General features: G+C 32.8%; 1 protein-coding gene across 1 annotated transcript; it reads right to left on the bottom strand.

Moving 5' to 3' along the window:
- Nucleotides 1-2019: 2019 nt before the first annotated feature.
- LOC112037131 (14-3-3-like protein D) lies at nt 2020-8656 on the bottom strand. Its single transcript, XM_024069941.2, has 7 exons — nt 8404-8656; nt 6128-6434; nt 5948-6035; nt 5014-5123; nt 4769-4917; nt 2538-2593; nt 2020-2397 (listed from the first exon to the last, which is right to left on the bottom strand). The coding sequence occupies exons 1-7, from the start codon at nt 8465-8467 to the stop codon at nt 2395-2397; spliced, it is 777 nt and encodes a 258-aa protein (XP_023925709.1). The 5' UTR covers nt 8468-8656; the 3' UTR covers nt 2020-2394.
- Nucleotides 8657-15323: the final 6667 nt, after the last annotated feature.

Here is a 15323-nt window from a genome sequence, read left to right as displayed (position 1 = left end):
GGGTCAATGGTCAAAGGGAGGAGATAAAATGGAAGCCCCCAGGTGCAGGATTATTCAAGATTAACTTTGATGGAGTTGTTTTTGAGGAGTTGGCTCTAGCTGGTTTGGGGGTGGTTATTCGAGATTCATCGGGGTTGATCATTGCTGCACTTAGTCAAAAGATCAGATTGCCTAGCTCTGTAGACATGGTTGAAGTGCTGGTTGCTAGAAGAGCTCTAAGTTTTGCTCAAGAGATTAGCATTTTTTTCAGGCAGAAGTGGAGGGAGATTCTCTGAAGGTTATATTGGCTATAAATGATCCAAAGCCCAATAGGACCTTGGTTGGGCACATCATTTAAGACATTAAGTTTGCAAAAACTTGTATGTGGGTATGTAATTTTCAACATGTAGGAAGGGAGGGTAACAAGTTAGCCCATTCCCTTGCTAGGAGAGCGGTTTTAGCTACAGATACTGACGTGTGGTTAGAAGAGCTACCACTTGATTTGGAAGATGTATTCCAGCTTGATTTACCTGAATAAAGTTGACTTACTTGTTTCTTTAAAAAAAAAAAAAAAACCCATTAATGCACCTCATTTTACATTGACCATTCCAATTCAAAGGCACGGTTAGGGGGGTTTGAAGTAAAATACACATTGTATAAATTGTACCTTTATTTGTTTTTTGAGAAAGGAAAAGAAAGACTTTTTTTACATGCATAAATAAGTATAGCTTGTAACCTTAATTGACATAAGATGTGTTCAAATTACACATAGTATAACTTTTACAAAGATTATTTTACACCATAAATATTTAGAAGATTTCGTTTGAAAATATTTTGTAAATATTTATTGCTTTTCACTTTCTTTACTAAGTTAATAGCATTTTTTTTTCTCTTTATTTATTTATTGCTTTCTATCTCATTGTTGTGCCATTTTCAATAAACTTTTTTTGTGTGAGAATCACAATTTTCAAGAAACTACAAATATCCAATCCAATTGAATCCAATTCAATTGTCTATTTATTCAATTTTAACGAGTTACTTTTCAAGTTCAACCAACTAATTTTCAAAATCTTGAGTGGATCAATAAAAAGCTTTATAAAATCGTTCATTTGACTATTATTATAGACAAAATTATCTATTGAATTCGAACCAGAACTCTATTTATATTATTTATGACTTTTTTTTTTTTAATCTTATTATTTATTGGACCTTATCCCATTTCTTAGTTAATATTTCAGCCTTTTTTTTTTTTTTTTAATAAGAATATTTCAGCCCATTGGTTTATGTCTAGCCATTTTCTTTTTTTTTTTTTTTTTTTTTTTTTTTTTTTTTTTTTTTTGAGCTATACCCTTTAGTTTTAGTTTCATACTTTGCTTTTCATGGATAAACTCATCATGATTTATTATTTTCACATCTAGAATTTACATGTATCACTGTCATCTACTAAAGAAAATTACGCTAATTTTTTTGAATCTGATCTTCAATTAATCGAAGGGAATTGAATATACTAGGAAAAGACAGAAGGGGAACCTAATTTGAGATTGAATATTATTTATTATTTAACAAAATGATCAAACATACATACTCGTATGTATGTATATCTATTTACAGATTAGAAAAAATTGAAGGAGATGTTTAAATATGGAAACTTTATTTGGAATAGAAGAGATACGAGGAGAAGATCAAGCACCAAATTTTGCCAAAGAATATGCTACACTGAGCAATAAATTGGCCACTACAAATCGCAGCTTTCAACTACTTGCTCTAGAATTTATTCCTCTTTGTTCCAAATTCCAACCAAGAAATTATATTCAGCCCCAAGTAATGTTTTAACTTTTAATTAAAATCATACATCATTCCATGCTTTTACCTTGGCTTTGGAACTGAGAAAACTGAAATGCAGTTCAGCATAGCACTAGGACCTAGACTAACTTCAATTTTTATGCATTCTCATTGAGAGAATATAAATCAACAACAAAATCCCAAAAATGTTACAAATAGATCGTTTAATTTTATCAAGGATATCAAATTCTAAAAAACTAAGATCAAATAGACATCATATATAGAAACATATTGTATGGTAGAAAGCTAAACATGTTATACAAACAATAGAAATGCTCTATCTGGGCTGTGGCATTTTCATCAAAACAAGAAAATCACCTTAAGCAATTGGGTCAATCCTCTGCCACTCCATTTACCATGACTGGAAGGAAAAGATTGAGTAGAGGCAAATTGGACTGACCATGTCCAGACATCACAGTATAATAAACCAAACAATCATATGACACCCAAAGAAAAAGGATAAGTAAAAAATAGAAAGGAAGAAGAAGAGGAGATCAATAAGCCCTATTTTCAGCCAAGAATAGGTCTTATGCTCCATCCCCAGATACAGAGAGTTGTAAGCCACCATTTACATCACTGCAGAAGAACAATAAGATATAATGAACATAGCAGAACATTATAATACTAATGACAGCTTAAAAAAAAACAAATAACATGAACAGAGTAGTAAAGCATCAAAATACAAATGACAGCCAAGAGATCTGTGAGAAACCCACCTCCACATGTTCCACCCCGCCAACCTTGGCAGTGCCATTAATCCTCTGGGCATCTTCTGTAGTTGTAAGAGGTGAAAAGAAATACAAACATAAAAAACTGATGCATAGAGGAAGAAAAATACCAGCAAGATAATTGGTCCATTGCAAAGAAAGAGATTGATTCCTTTTGCAAATGCAAATAATACAATATGAATTTACATCATAAACTTTGTTTGCTAGCATACTTAAGATGATAAAGACTGCTAAAACATATTCCCTGTTCTACATCAATCTTCCTTCTCATGCATCTTTCTGTGCAGTGGTTCATTTTTTCAATATCAAAATTTACGAATAAGAAAAGGCCCCAAATACTGTAGAATTTGCTTATAAAAGATAGCAAATTATGTAAGCTTGTTGTCCATCAGTCCAATCCTCATTTCATCTCTAGCACTAGATTTACTATAACATCTGTTTCATTTTAAGCTCATTGATGTCATCAAGAAGAACTTACTGAAAAATGATAAGAATGACTACTTAAGAATGTACAGTTTATAAAAGGCGTAACAAACATTCAAACATAAACGGGAATCCTGACAAATCCAAAAAAGAGGCTTACACATTTAGTAGTCAGAAAGATATGTTCAAACTGATTTGCCACATATAGTCCAATGATATCAAAAGCAGCAGCAGCAACAACGACATCCAAACCTTAGACCCAAAATTTTGGGGTCGGCTATGAATCCTTAGTAGACTAACTAAGATCGGCCACATGTATTCTTTTCCACATTATATTCTATCCAAAGTTATATTCTTTGTTACCTCCTTAATAAACATGTCCTTTTTTACTACTTTGACAAAAGGCACAGAGTATCTAAAATAACCAACACCATTCCCTCCAAGTAACTCTCACAAATTCCTCAATGGTGAAACAGTCACTGGTCTGTTGTGTTTGATCTCAAATTTCTTTTCCCCATTTCATCATCACCAGTGTTTTTCATAGAAATTCTTGCTTATCTCCTTAACCATCCTAACAAAGAATTTCAGCTACAGCTATCCATTAAGAGGAGATTATTGACATGGAAAGCATTCTGCACTTCTGGAAAACTCCAGAGTTACTTAATTGACTTCCCCTGTGTCAATGGAATTATCAAAACCTAGGAGTCAAAGGTTCGCTTTTCAGTTTATAGTTTGATTGATTAATGAAATTTCTCTTGAAAATTTTCAACGGTTTGCTGCTGACTCCAGCCAACCTCTAACTCCTATGTTTTCTGTCCTGCTTGGTGACAACTCTAAGCAGCTGTCAGTGCTGACTCTTATGTATTTTCATTGTTTCTATTCTTTAATTTCCATGTTAATTCACACCTCCATTTCATAGAATTAAAAAGATAACCCATTTTAGCAGAGTACTGACAAGATATCTGCTACTATTCTGTTTTGCTGCTGTCTAAGATTGCAAAGGGTGAATAAAATGGGATCCAAAAAAAACAAATTCATTTTAGGGAAAAGACACCTGAGGAAGTCAGTTTTCATAAACCTGTTTTCTTTTGCATTTGAGATCTCTAAAAGATAGTTTCTGTTAAAGAATGCGGGCACCAAATTCATTTTTTGATATAAGTCTTAGATGTCACAATGAGAAGGGGTGGCCTAATTTAATTCGTAACATTCCCGGCAACCTAGTATAAGCTGCTATAAACAAGGCATCTTGATGTAACTGGCCTTAGGGAGGGAAAGTTCATCTCAACTAGAGCATTGACCAATTTTTAAAAAACACCCTATATATATATATATATTGCTTACTACAATGGAAGAGAGACATAACCCTATATTCTTCCCATGGAATGATCCAGGCAATATCACAAAACCACAAGGCTCTTGGAAACATACTATTGTAACATCGTAATGCACCAACCAAATCAGATGAGCACAAACCAGTTGTTAAAATGAATTTAATGATAAATACTCTCCACTCATTAAAATTGGCAAGTCAAGAAGGACCTAAAATTGTTTTATGCATGAAGAGATGCCATTTGGAGATACCTCTTACTCGTGGATTTTCTCCATAGCAACAAAATAATTCGAATATATATATATATATATAGCCACGAAATACAGTTGGTTCATACCTTGATAAGTTATCAATTGTCCCAAAAGCGTAGGCTATTAGGAAATGGTGAATTTAATCATTTAACCATAAGTCCAACTGCTTTCAGCCTGTATGGTCAGTTTATTCAATATAAAGAGAGTAAAATCACCTCCATCCTCTGGGATTTCAGAAGTCCACAAGGTGAGGTTGTCCCTAAGAAGCTGCAAAATTAAGGTGCTATCTTTGTACGAATCCTCACTGAGGTTGTCAAGCTCTGGGATAGCTTCATCAAAAGCTTCTTTTGCAAGGTAGCAGGCCCTGAAAAAAAGGGAAAAAAAAAGCAATTTAAACATCAAAATGACAAGTTTATCAAATTTCTATAGATTAAGGGCAAAAAATAGTACTTTTACAAACCTTTCAGCTGAATGCATGATCTCATAATAGAAAACTGAGTAATTCAATGCCAAACCCAATCGAATGGGATTTGTAGGGGGCAAATCAGCCTCAGCTGCAGTGGAAGCAGTCTGCAAAGAGATCAAATCAAAATCAAAATAGGAAAATAATTTTGAGACATGCATGTGAGCATTCTATCCCAAAAAAAAATCAGCAAACCAGATGCATGTATGGATCTAGAAAGATGGGCATGCTTTTATCTGAGATACAAGATGTTAATAGGAAACACTGTGAAAATAAACAGTATGAAAAGCAAGAACAGAATAACATGTGTACCTGGGATAGGAGAAAGAAAAGGGGGGAGGAGGGGACCCATCTTCCAATCAATTATTAGAAAGATGGAAAAATTGTACTATCACCTACATCAAACTATTACAGAACCAAAAAGAACAAATAATAAACAAGAGCAATCTTTTGTTACATTACTTGGGGGATCTTGCAACTAACCTAAAACTGAAAAAAGAAACTACTACAACATCATTGAAGAATAATCCAAAGCAGATCCTCTTTGGGCCTCTAGTTCTTTCACAATCACAATGTTTTTATAATGACCAAAACCAGAACCATCAATCATAAGAGTCTTGAATCAAATAAGCTTTCCCTTCTCTAAGTAACAAAGCATGAAAACCATAAAAAATTCTTCAAATTCGTTCACTGAGAAATGGCATAAGATTTCATGTGCTTTTCTGAATATCTCACATTTCTTCCACTTTGTTTAGGGGTATATTCAGATATCTTTCAAGCAAAAAACCAAGGACTTGAAATTCCAACAGTATTCCATATGCAACATCACTAGAGTTTTTATTTATAATGAAGCAAAAAAAAAGGGTACATCTATTGATATACAAAGGTAAATATTTACATTATTAATAAAATATAATATGTAAGTATGCACCTCATAAGCTTTCTTTGACTGATCAGCAGCCTCTTTCTTCTCATTACCAGTCCTGAACTCTGCAAGATATCGATAATAATCTCCTTTCCTGCAACCGAAGAGATTTTGATAACCTAGAAAACTTTGCATCTAAATAGACCAAGAAAAATAATCTTATTTTCTATGAAAACTAGGTCTCACATCTTGTAGTAAAACACCGTTGATTCAACAGCAGAAGCTGAAGGAATAAGATGCTCATCAATCACTGTCATTATATCATTACAAATGACTGATAGCTCTGACTCAATCTTCTGTCTGTACTCCTTAATCTGCTTCACATGGTATTCATTTCCTTTTGCCTCTTCCTTCTGCTCTATTGAGGATAGGATCCTCCATGATGCTCTCCTAGCACCAATCACATTCTTATACCCAACAGAGAGCAAGTTCCTCTCTTCGATTGTCAACTCAACATCAAGCTTTGCAACATTCTTCATTGCATCAATCATCTCTGTTAAAATATAAGCAAAAAAGCACAGAAAAGAATCAAAATTTCCAACCTTGATAAGTAAACAACCCCTAAAGTCCTAGTCATTAAGGAAGTCGCTTGGCTTGTTTGTATACTTGGAACCGGATATGAAACCCATTTGAGGTAAATGAAGCCAGAAAATTGACAATTCACAGAACAATTCCCAGCGACTAGTTTGCATGCAAACAAAATGATCCCAAGAAATAATAAATTTCATGCATAAAGCAATTATTCCCTTGAACTTCATTAAGAAACATGATATAAATTATCCTAGCTGCACAGTGCAATTTTTCCCTTGAGCTTTATAATGAAAACTGATTAGGAAACATGATATAAACCATTAAGAAGAAGAATAAGTAAAAAAAAAAAAAAAAAATTTTCCTTTTGCCTCTTCCTTCTGCTCTATTGAGGATAGGATCCTCCATGATGCTCTCCTAGCACCAATCACATTCTTATACCCAACAGAGAGCAAGTTCCTCTCTTCGATTGTCAACTCAACATCAAGCTTTGCAACATTCTTCATTGCATCAATCATCTCTGTTAAAATATAAGCAAAAAAGCACAGAAAAGAATCAAAATTTCCAACCTTGATAAGTAAACAACCCCTAAAGTCCTAGTCATTAAGGAAGTCGCTTGGCTTGTTTGTATACTTGGAACCGGATATGAAACCCATTTGAGGTAAATGAAGCCAGAAAATTGACAATTCACAGAACAATTCCCAGCGACTAGTTTGCATGCAAACAAAATGATCCCAAGAAATAATAAATTTCATGCATAAAGCAATTATTCCCTTGAACTTCATTAAGAAACATGATATAAATTATCCTAGCTGCACAGTGCAATTTTTCCCTTGAGCTTTATAATGAAAACTGATTAGGAAACATGATATAAACCATTAAGAAGAAGAATAAGTAAAAAAAAAAAAAAAAAAATCCAACCCCCAAGAAAATAATTTTTTTTAAAATTCAGTTAATTATTTTTTTAATGAAACTCGAACTTCCAATTGAAACACACACATAGACATACGCATAAAGTGATGCTCTGATTAATCTCAAGTTTCACTAATAACTTTGACAAAGACAGAGTAGAAAATCTCTCTCTCTCACACACACACAGATATATAAATATAAATATATATATATATATGTGTGTGTGTGTGTGTGTGTGTGTGTATAAATAAACAAATATACACACATAAAGATATGTAAATAGAGGATTGAATTAGAGAAAACCCTAAAAGTCCTAGTCACTAAGTATAAAAGAGGAAATACATCAAATTTTCTTCGAACAATTTCAAGGGACTAATTTGCAAACAAACAAAAAGATCCCAAGAAATATTAAATTGCATGCACAGAGCAATTTTTTTTCTTTCCCCTTGAGCTATACTAAGAAACATGATATAAATTTCCCTAGCTGCACAGTAGATAATTCCATTTAAAAAAAAAAAAAAAAAAAGAAGAAGAAGAAACAATCTTAGCAAACAAGCAGAGCTAGCCATTACGAAAACCCTGAAAATATTGAAATCCCTGATAAACATTAGATTTATACAAAACCCAATCAATACAAAACATTAGTTCCTCAAGTTTTTCTGTCTCTGTTTTTGTTTTTATTTTATTTTATTTATTGGCTGGGAATATAATTATAACCATTGAGGAAAGTTCAAAAGAATTATTCATCAAACGAATTTCAGCAACTTATAAAAAAATTTTTTGTCCGAAAATAATGTTTCTCAAACACTTATTTTCTCGGGAATCAAACACAACTTTTACAAAATTCAGTTTTATTTATTAAGTAAACTCAAACTTCCAACTGAAACACAGACATTAATTCTCAAGTTTCACTGATTACTTTGACAAGGACAGAGTAGATAATCACATACATATATCCATTTATTTTATTAAAAAAAAAATTATATACACATAAATATATGTAAATAGACAAAAACCCTAACCATCGTAGCGCTCGGCCTGCTCGGCGAGCTTGGCGGTGTAAACTAAGTTCGAACGGGAAGCCATGGCCGATCTCTAAGAGAAATGTGAATTCACTCCTAGTACTGTGTTTTTTCGCAGTGAAAGAGAGCGTGATCGAAGTAGCGTATATACTACTATATAGTACTGTGTTTCAAATGTTGGAAGTCTGAATTCGATGCGGATTTAGGATTTAGTTTTAAGGTATAATTTGGTTTTGTAGCCAATCATTGATTAGTCCTACTGTACTTGTTTTGATCTAATCTAAGGAGGAGAGAGTCAAGGACCAAAATTCCTATGTTGTCGATGCCAATTAGAGTGTGCCACGTTACTCTGTACATTGGACTTTTGTTGTATTGTGAGAGGTGAAGACTCGTTGCAATCTGGAGATGACACAATGCCAAACTGGTCACGCCAGTTTGCGTAATTGCGTTGACATGACACCTACGCTGTAACCTCTAACCCGCTCACTTGTCAAGAGCCACTTGGCCCAATTGTTTTTCCTTACCCTCTAACTCTCTGTTGTGTGGTAGGTTGAAGCTTATTAAATAAAATTTATTTTAACAGAATTTTGGATATATATATATATAATTTCATATAATTTTTTTTAGCATTTATTTTAATTATTATATTATACAGTTTCAAAAGGCAGTGTTTTAATATTAACTTACTTATATATACTTACAATTTGATCAATAAAAAATATTTATAATTTTTTGGGTACTAATACGAAACTTATTAGCTGTCCACATAGTGCTTCTAGCATATTATATAGTCCATAAACTGTCACATATTATCCCAAGATCAACCTAAAGCTAGTTTAGATCATAGGTATTTACACACAAAAATTGGTTAGATTATGCGTGTGTGAATATTGGTTTTTATGTATGGTTCATTTAATATTAGACTCTTTATTTTTTTAATTAATAATTAGATTGGGACAAAAATTAAAAAACTTAAAATGAATATGAGACGCAAAATTGGTGTAGATGGGAAAAATTCCCAACCTATCACAAACTGCTACATTATGCTACCAAGTTCACAACGTATGACCAATTACAAAGTGTCATATACTACTACTAGTTTCTACTATCACCATTCAAAAACCAACAAAAATTTGTCAAGTATCATTGGAATAAAAACATAAAAAAGCATGCAAAATATCAATCACACGCGTGTAAGCAATGACATAAGCAGTTCAATCAGGTGCTGACATATGTCACCTTGAAAATTAAGACATTTTGGCCAATCAAACGATGCCATGGTCTTAGAGTAAAAGTCATAAAGCTCCTCCAATCAAGCTGTGATATGTGTTACCAATCAAATTTCGCCACGTGTCACTCACCCCTCCCCCACCCCCCAAAAAAAAACTCCTATAAATAGAAGTCTTTCTAAGGCATTTCCACACACCAAGACACATCTTGGAAGAGATCTTGGAAGACACCAACACACCAAGGCATCCATGTCGCCACCAGCAGCATCAAAGAAGGTTCAGACGTACAGAAGCTTTGTTGGAATTAAACCCTAAAGCCTCTAGGAACTTCAAAAACTTTAACCTCGAATATGAAGAACGTTCGAAGCAGAATCATCCAAATTACCTACCTAGATCTTAAAGTGTCACATGTTATCCCAAGATCAACCTTAAGCTGGTTTAGATCATAGGTATTTTACACACAAAAAATGATTAGATTATGTGTATGAATATTGGTTTTTTAGTATGGTTCATTAAATATTGCACTCTTCATTTTTTTAATTAATAATTAGTTTGGAACAAAAATTAAAAAACTTAAAATGGACACGTGGCGCAAAATTGGATCTCAATTGAAATCTTATTTTGAATCAAATTAGATTTTTCTCTCAATTTTAGCTTATATATAAAGTTAGTTTGTAACTCGTGCTTATACACAGAAACATTCAACAATAGTGATGATAAGATGACCTTACATAAATGAGTGAAATGATTATTTTAAGTTTTATACCAAGTATTATTATGCTTGGCACCTAAATTTAGACTCATGTAGTGACAAATTGGCACAGTAGTTGACTATATGGTATACGTATGATCTTTTATTTTAACGTTTTAATTGGAGATAACTTTTTACTTTTTTTTTTTTAGATGAGAAAAAGGATCTTTTTTATTTTTTTATTTTTTTTTTATACTTTATACTTTTTACTTTAATTCATTTATTGTTTTAATGTTTTACTTTTTATTTTTAATAAAGAAAAGGCGAGAAAACTTTTATTGACTAAAATCTTTTGGGAACATGGACTCCAAATTAGGTGGTAGTTCTTTTAGCCACACATCTAGATCTATATATAAAATTGCTCTCTTAGCAAAGGGAGGAAATATCAAATGCGGAATTGTAGAGTTCTAACTTCTAATTGAGAAAAACTTTTGTTTAAATCGAAGTAGTGTTTTAAAGTTTTAATTAGACATATGAAGTGTGGCAAATAAATTTTAATTCAAGTAGTCATAATTGGAAAAATAGTTAATAATAAAACTAGAATAAAGTGTAAATTACACTCTTAAAATTGGGGGTTTTTAGATTTTACACCTTGAAATTTTAGAATTTGAATTTTATCCCCTAAAATTTATTCCATTTGCATTTATAGTCCCTCCATCCATATTTTCCATTATGTGCCATATAAGGAATTGTCACGTGTGATTAATTCATCCAATAGAACGATGTCACATAGTAGAATAAAAATAACGTGTCATAATGACGCTAATGTGCTATTATTTTGTTGGATGAATTGAACATATGTGACAAACTTATGTGATAGTTGACAGAAAATATGGGTAAAGAGGCTGTAGATGTAAACAAAATATAATTTAAAGGAGTAAAATTCAAATTCTAAAATTTTAAGGTGTAAAATCCAAAACCTCTTAAACTTCAAGAGTGTAATTTGCACTTTAGCCTAAAAATAAATAAATAAAATAATAAAATAAAGCTTCTATGCAGAAAATTATAAGGATTCAAAAGTTTAACTATTAAAATTTCATGAGGCTGACAAAATTTATTTCTCTATTTATTTTATCTAAATATAAAATTTGATAATTATGATGTTGGTAAAGAAAAAATTTACTACCAAATCGGTTTAGAGCTATCTTTCTCTAACTAATAGTATAATATATATATATATATATATTCAAGTTTTGAAGAGATCATCTTTCTCTAACTAATAGTATAATATATATATATATATATATATTCAAGTTTTGAAGAGATCATTTTTTTTTTTTTTTTACATTTCTTTTATTCTATCCTAAAATCAATACCTACTATAGTGAAGAAATTTAAAATTCTACCTCAACCAAAAATTTCAAGCAAATTAAAAACTATTTTATTTGTACACAATATGGCATTACACAATGGCATATTAGAAATTAGCTTTATTCCAATAAAAAATAAGAGAAATTAGATTTATTTATCCAACATGAGATTCACAATGCTGAATATCATGTAATGAATCATGTTTTTGAGGAATAATCCAATCTCGAAACTCTTCTCTCAATTATTGATCATCAATGAAAACCCGCTTTTAGTTGACTATCACTCCATCAGGGATTCCATGATCCGCCACAACTGATCAACTACTTCAATTTTGTGATATGCACCCGATTTCTTCGGATGTAAGAGAGGGGTACAGTTCAATGTTAAGGTTGTACCAAAGATAGTCTTCGAGAGTAACAGGAAATTTTCTCATCAAGATGTCAATGGTGGACAAACTGTTGGGACGACAAACTTTAGCAAAAAGGCTTATATGCTTAACTGGGCATTCATTAGAATTGCCATGGAAGTCTGGAAGATTGGGATTTGGGAGTGCTGCAATATTTCTCATGGATACTGGGTTTTAAGGAATTTGGAAAGGTTGTTGCATTAAAATTATTGCTTTGTGAACCAATGAGATGGGTGAGATTCAAAACCAATGTAATGAAACAATTTAATAAGAAAAAATCAAATCCTTAACAAAATATATATATATATATATATATAGATATTTATAACTAGAATAGAATTGTAGTTATTTTCGACCTTGGAAAACAAATTATTTAATCCCTAAAAATATTATCCAATAAAAACTAAGGGCTCGTTTGTTACCGTTGTTTAAACAATAGTTTTTAGTGTTTAAACATCATTACATGTATTTTCACACACTTTTTTACCCACATGTATTCCTAAAAATACAAGCAACGTTATTAGAAATCTTTTACCAAACGAACCATAAATTATAAATGTTCAAATAGCGTTAAAAACACTATGAACGTTTAAATCCCTAATTACAAATTATCAATTCAAGCTTATTATCAAACAATTAATGTGTGGAACATAAACATAAGCCAAACAAAGAATTGATAAACAAACTTAGCCAATTATAATCACATCCACAACAGAAAATAAAAGGTAAAGATAAAGGGAAGAAAGATGCAAATACAAGGACAACACACGATGTGTTATCGAAGAGGAAACCGAACCCCTCGGCATAAAACCTTTCCGTTGCCCTCCAAGCGATCAATAATCCATCAGAAAATGTAGTTGGAATACATGAACAGCAATAGACCCTCCAAGCCTAATCTACACAGGTATCTAGGCCCTCCAAACTTCTTGCTCCAACGAGGTTGCGTCGAACCTTTTTTTTTTTTTTTTTTCTAGCTTACCGAATTCCGCTATAAACCATAACATTAACCAATAGTCATTGGTCCCTTCCAAACTGCTTCCTTTAGCACCAAAAGAACCTTCTCACAAACGTGGATATGGTGAGAAAAAGATTTGGTCAAGAACCTCTCAAGGATGTATCAATGGAAAGGAAGAGAGTAGAGGAATTTGAAGAGTCTCTTAGGTGAAGATTGTGGATGAGGCAATCTTGTTTTCTCTAGGGTTTCTCTCTCAAAATTCTCTCTGGAAACTCTCTACATTTCGTGGGAATGAGAGGTATTTATACTAGGGTGAAAATGGAATGTGAAACATCAGTTTTTGCCAAACAGGGCAAGTTGGCGACTTGGCCTCGCGACTTGGTTGAGTCGCGAGTTCAAGCCGTGAGCTAATGGCCTGGCCAGCCTGGGACTTTTGTCCTATAGTGCAACAACTGGCGCGACTCTTCAGCTTCTGGCATGCTTGGCATGTGTCAAGTGAGCCACCTGCGAGATCCAATTGTGAGTCCTTATTTCTTTGCACAATTTTGAGCATTTCTTTACACTTTCTCACACACTACCCTTACAAGATTCCCACCTAAATACAGAGTTACTAAATGCTAAAATACAAGCAAATTTGCCACAGAATAAAGCCAATAAGATGATTGATTAAATTCAAGCTTACAATCTCCCCCTTTGGCTATTCTGTGAAAAAACCCTAAAACAAACTCTAGACTTAACGCATTAGCTAGGAACAGTTGGAAAACTTACTCACACCTAACTCTAGAATCTGTGTAGCTCTTGAACCAAAAAATCAAAACATCTCCTGAAACACAATAACACAATAATATCATTGTATGCAGAAAACTTGTAATGCATATGGAACAAGCACAATGCGATCAAGCAAAAATGGAATACAGTAATAAACCATGGCTTGACCAAACAAACAATCACTGTAAGAAAGTGATCATAAATGTTCATTCTCACTTGGAATGAACATCAGGACATTCAAGCTAATAAGCACAAAGCAAATCACTTGAATGACCAACACTCAACCAATACTCAATATATGAAGTATATGCATTTAGGAATAAAATCATACAAGGGCATAAGAGTGAGAGTACTTAAGTAAAATGCATAACATTTAACTTGAAGTACAAAGCAAGAAAACATACAGGCTGCATAAGCATGGTACAAACCATAAGAGCCTACAAGCATGCATAGAAACAAACCCTAAAAACTTAAAAAAGCAACATGGGTACAAAGTTTAAACTAAGAACCTTAAAAACCTACAAAGGTACCAGGTACAAACAATAAAAGTACTTCTCTTATCATATCACTCCCCCTATCATGAATCATAGAAGCTGTGATGAACTTGGAACATATATACCTGTAACCTGAAACACTTGCACAAAACACATTAGACCCTCAAGGTAAAACAAGTAATAAACGGACAAGTATACTGAAATAAGTAAAATTGTGATCAAGAACAAGATGTGAAATATGTGAGCAACTTGATCATACACAAAACACCAAAACAAAGTTTTCTTATTAGCTCAAAGTCTTTTCCCCCTTGGTATATGCATCTCCCCTATGGAATATCTCTCCCCCTACAAATGTGCATGAGAAATAAAATTTCTCTCCCTAAGAATGTACACAAGGGTCATATAGAAATGACAAAAACTCTCTGGTATACTCTCTAGAGTATACTTTCCCCCTTTTTGTCAAGAATAGACAAAGGGTTAAGAAAAAACACGGGCAAGAGATGAACGTATGAACAATTATAATGATGCATGAGGGGTGTAATGATGTATGAGGGGTACGAGATGAATGAGAAAATGAAGCTCAATCCTAAGACATGACATGCTAGGATGAAGAAACAATGTATGAACCAATGCATGACAAGGGTAGCAAGATATATACAAGAGGTGGCAATGTGCAATGCATGACCAATGCATGGAAAATGCACATGTAGGGCAAGGTGTGATAAAGACACAACTAATGAACCAAACATGTTCCTAATGAGGAAACATGAGAAACCCCCAAAGTTTGATACTCATCGGAGTCCAAACAAGTGAGAAAATGCTTAAGAGACATTTTATCAAACACCTAGCATGCACGCTATGAACAACAATGTAAAACAATGCATGAACATCATAAAAACCACCCTTAATACATGATCTTTTTGCCACAAGGAGCCAACATTCAAAGAAAATCATTAAAAGAAACCAATCTCATTCAAAAATTTTACAAAAATAAAGTTTTTCCAAC

This window comes from Quercus suber, unplaced genomic scaffold (assembly GCF_002906115.3).
Source record: "Quercus suber isolate HL8 unplaced genomic scaffold, Cork oak 2.0 scaffold_14, whole genome shotgun sequence".
In the NCBI taxonomy this organism is placed as follows: domain Eukaryota; kingdom Viridiplantae; phylum Streptophyta; class Magnoliopsida; order Fagales; family Fagaceae; genus Quercus; species Quercus suber.
Note: the sequence above shows the minus strand (reverse complement) of the source record. Positions and strands in the feature narration are given on the sequence as shown.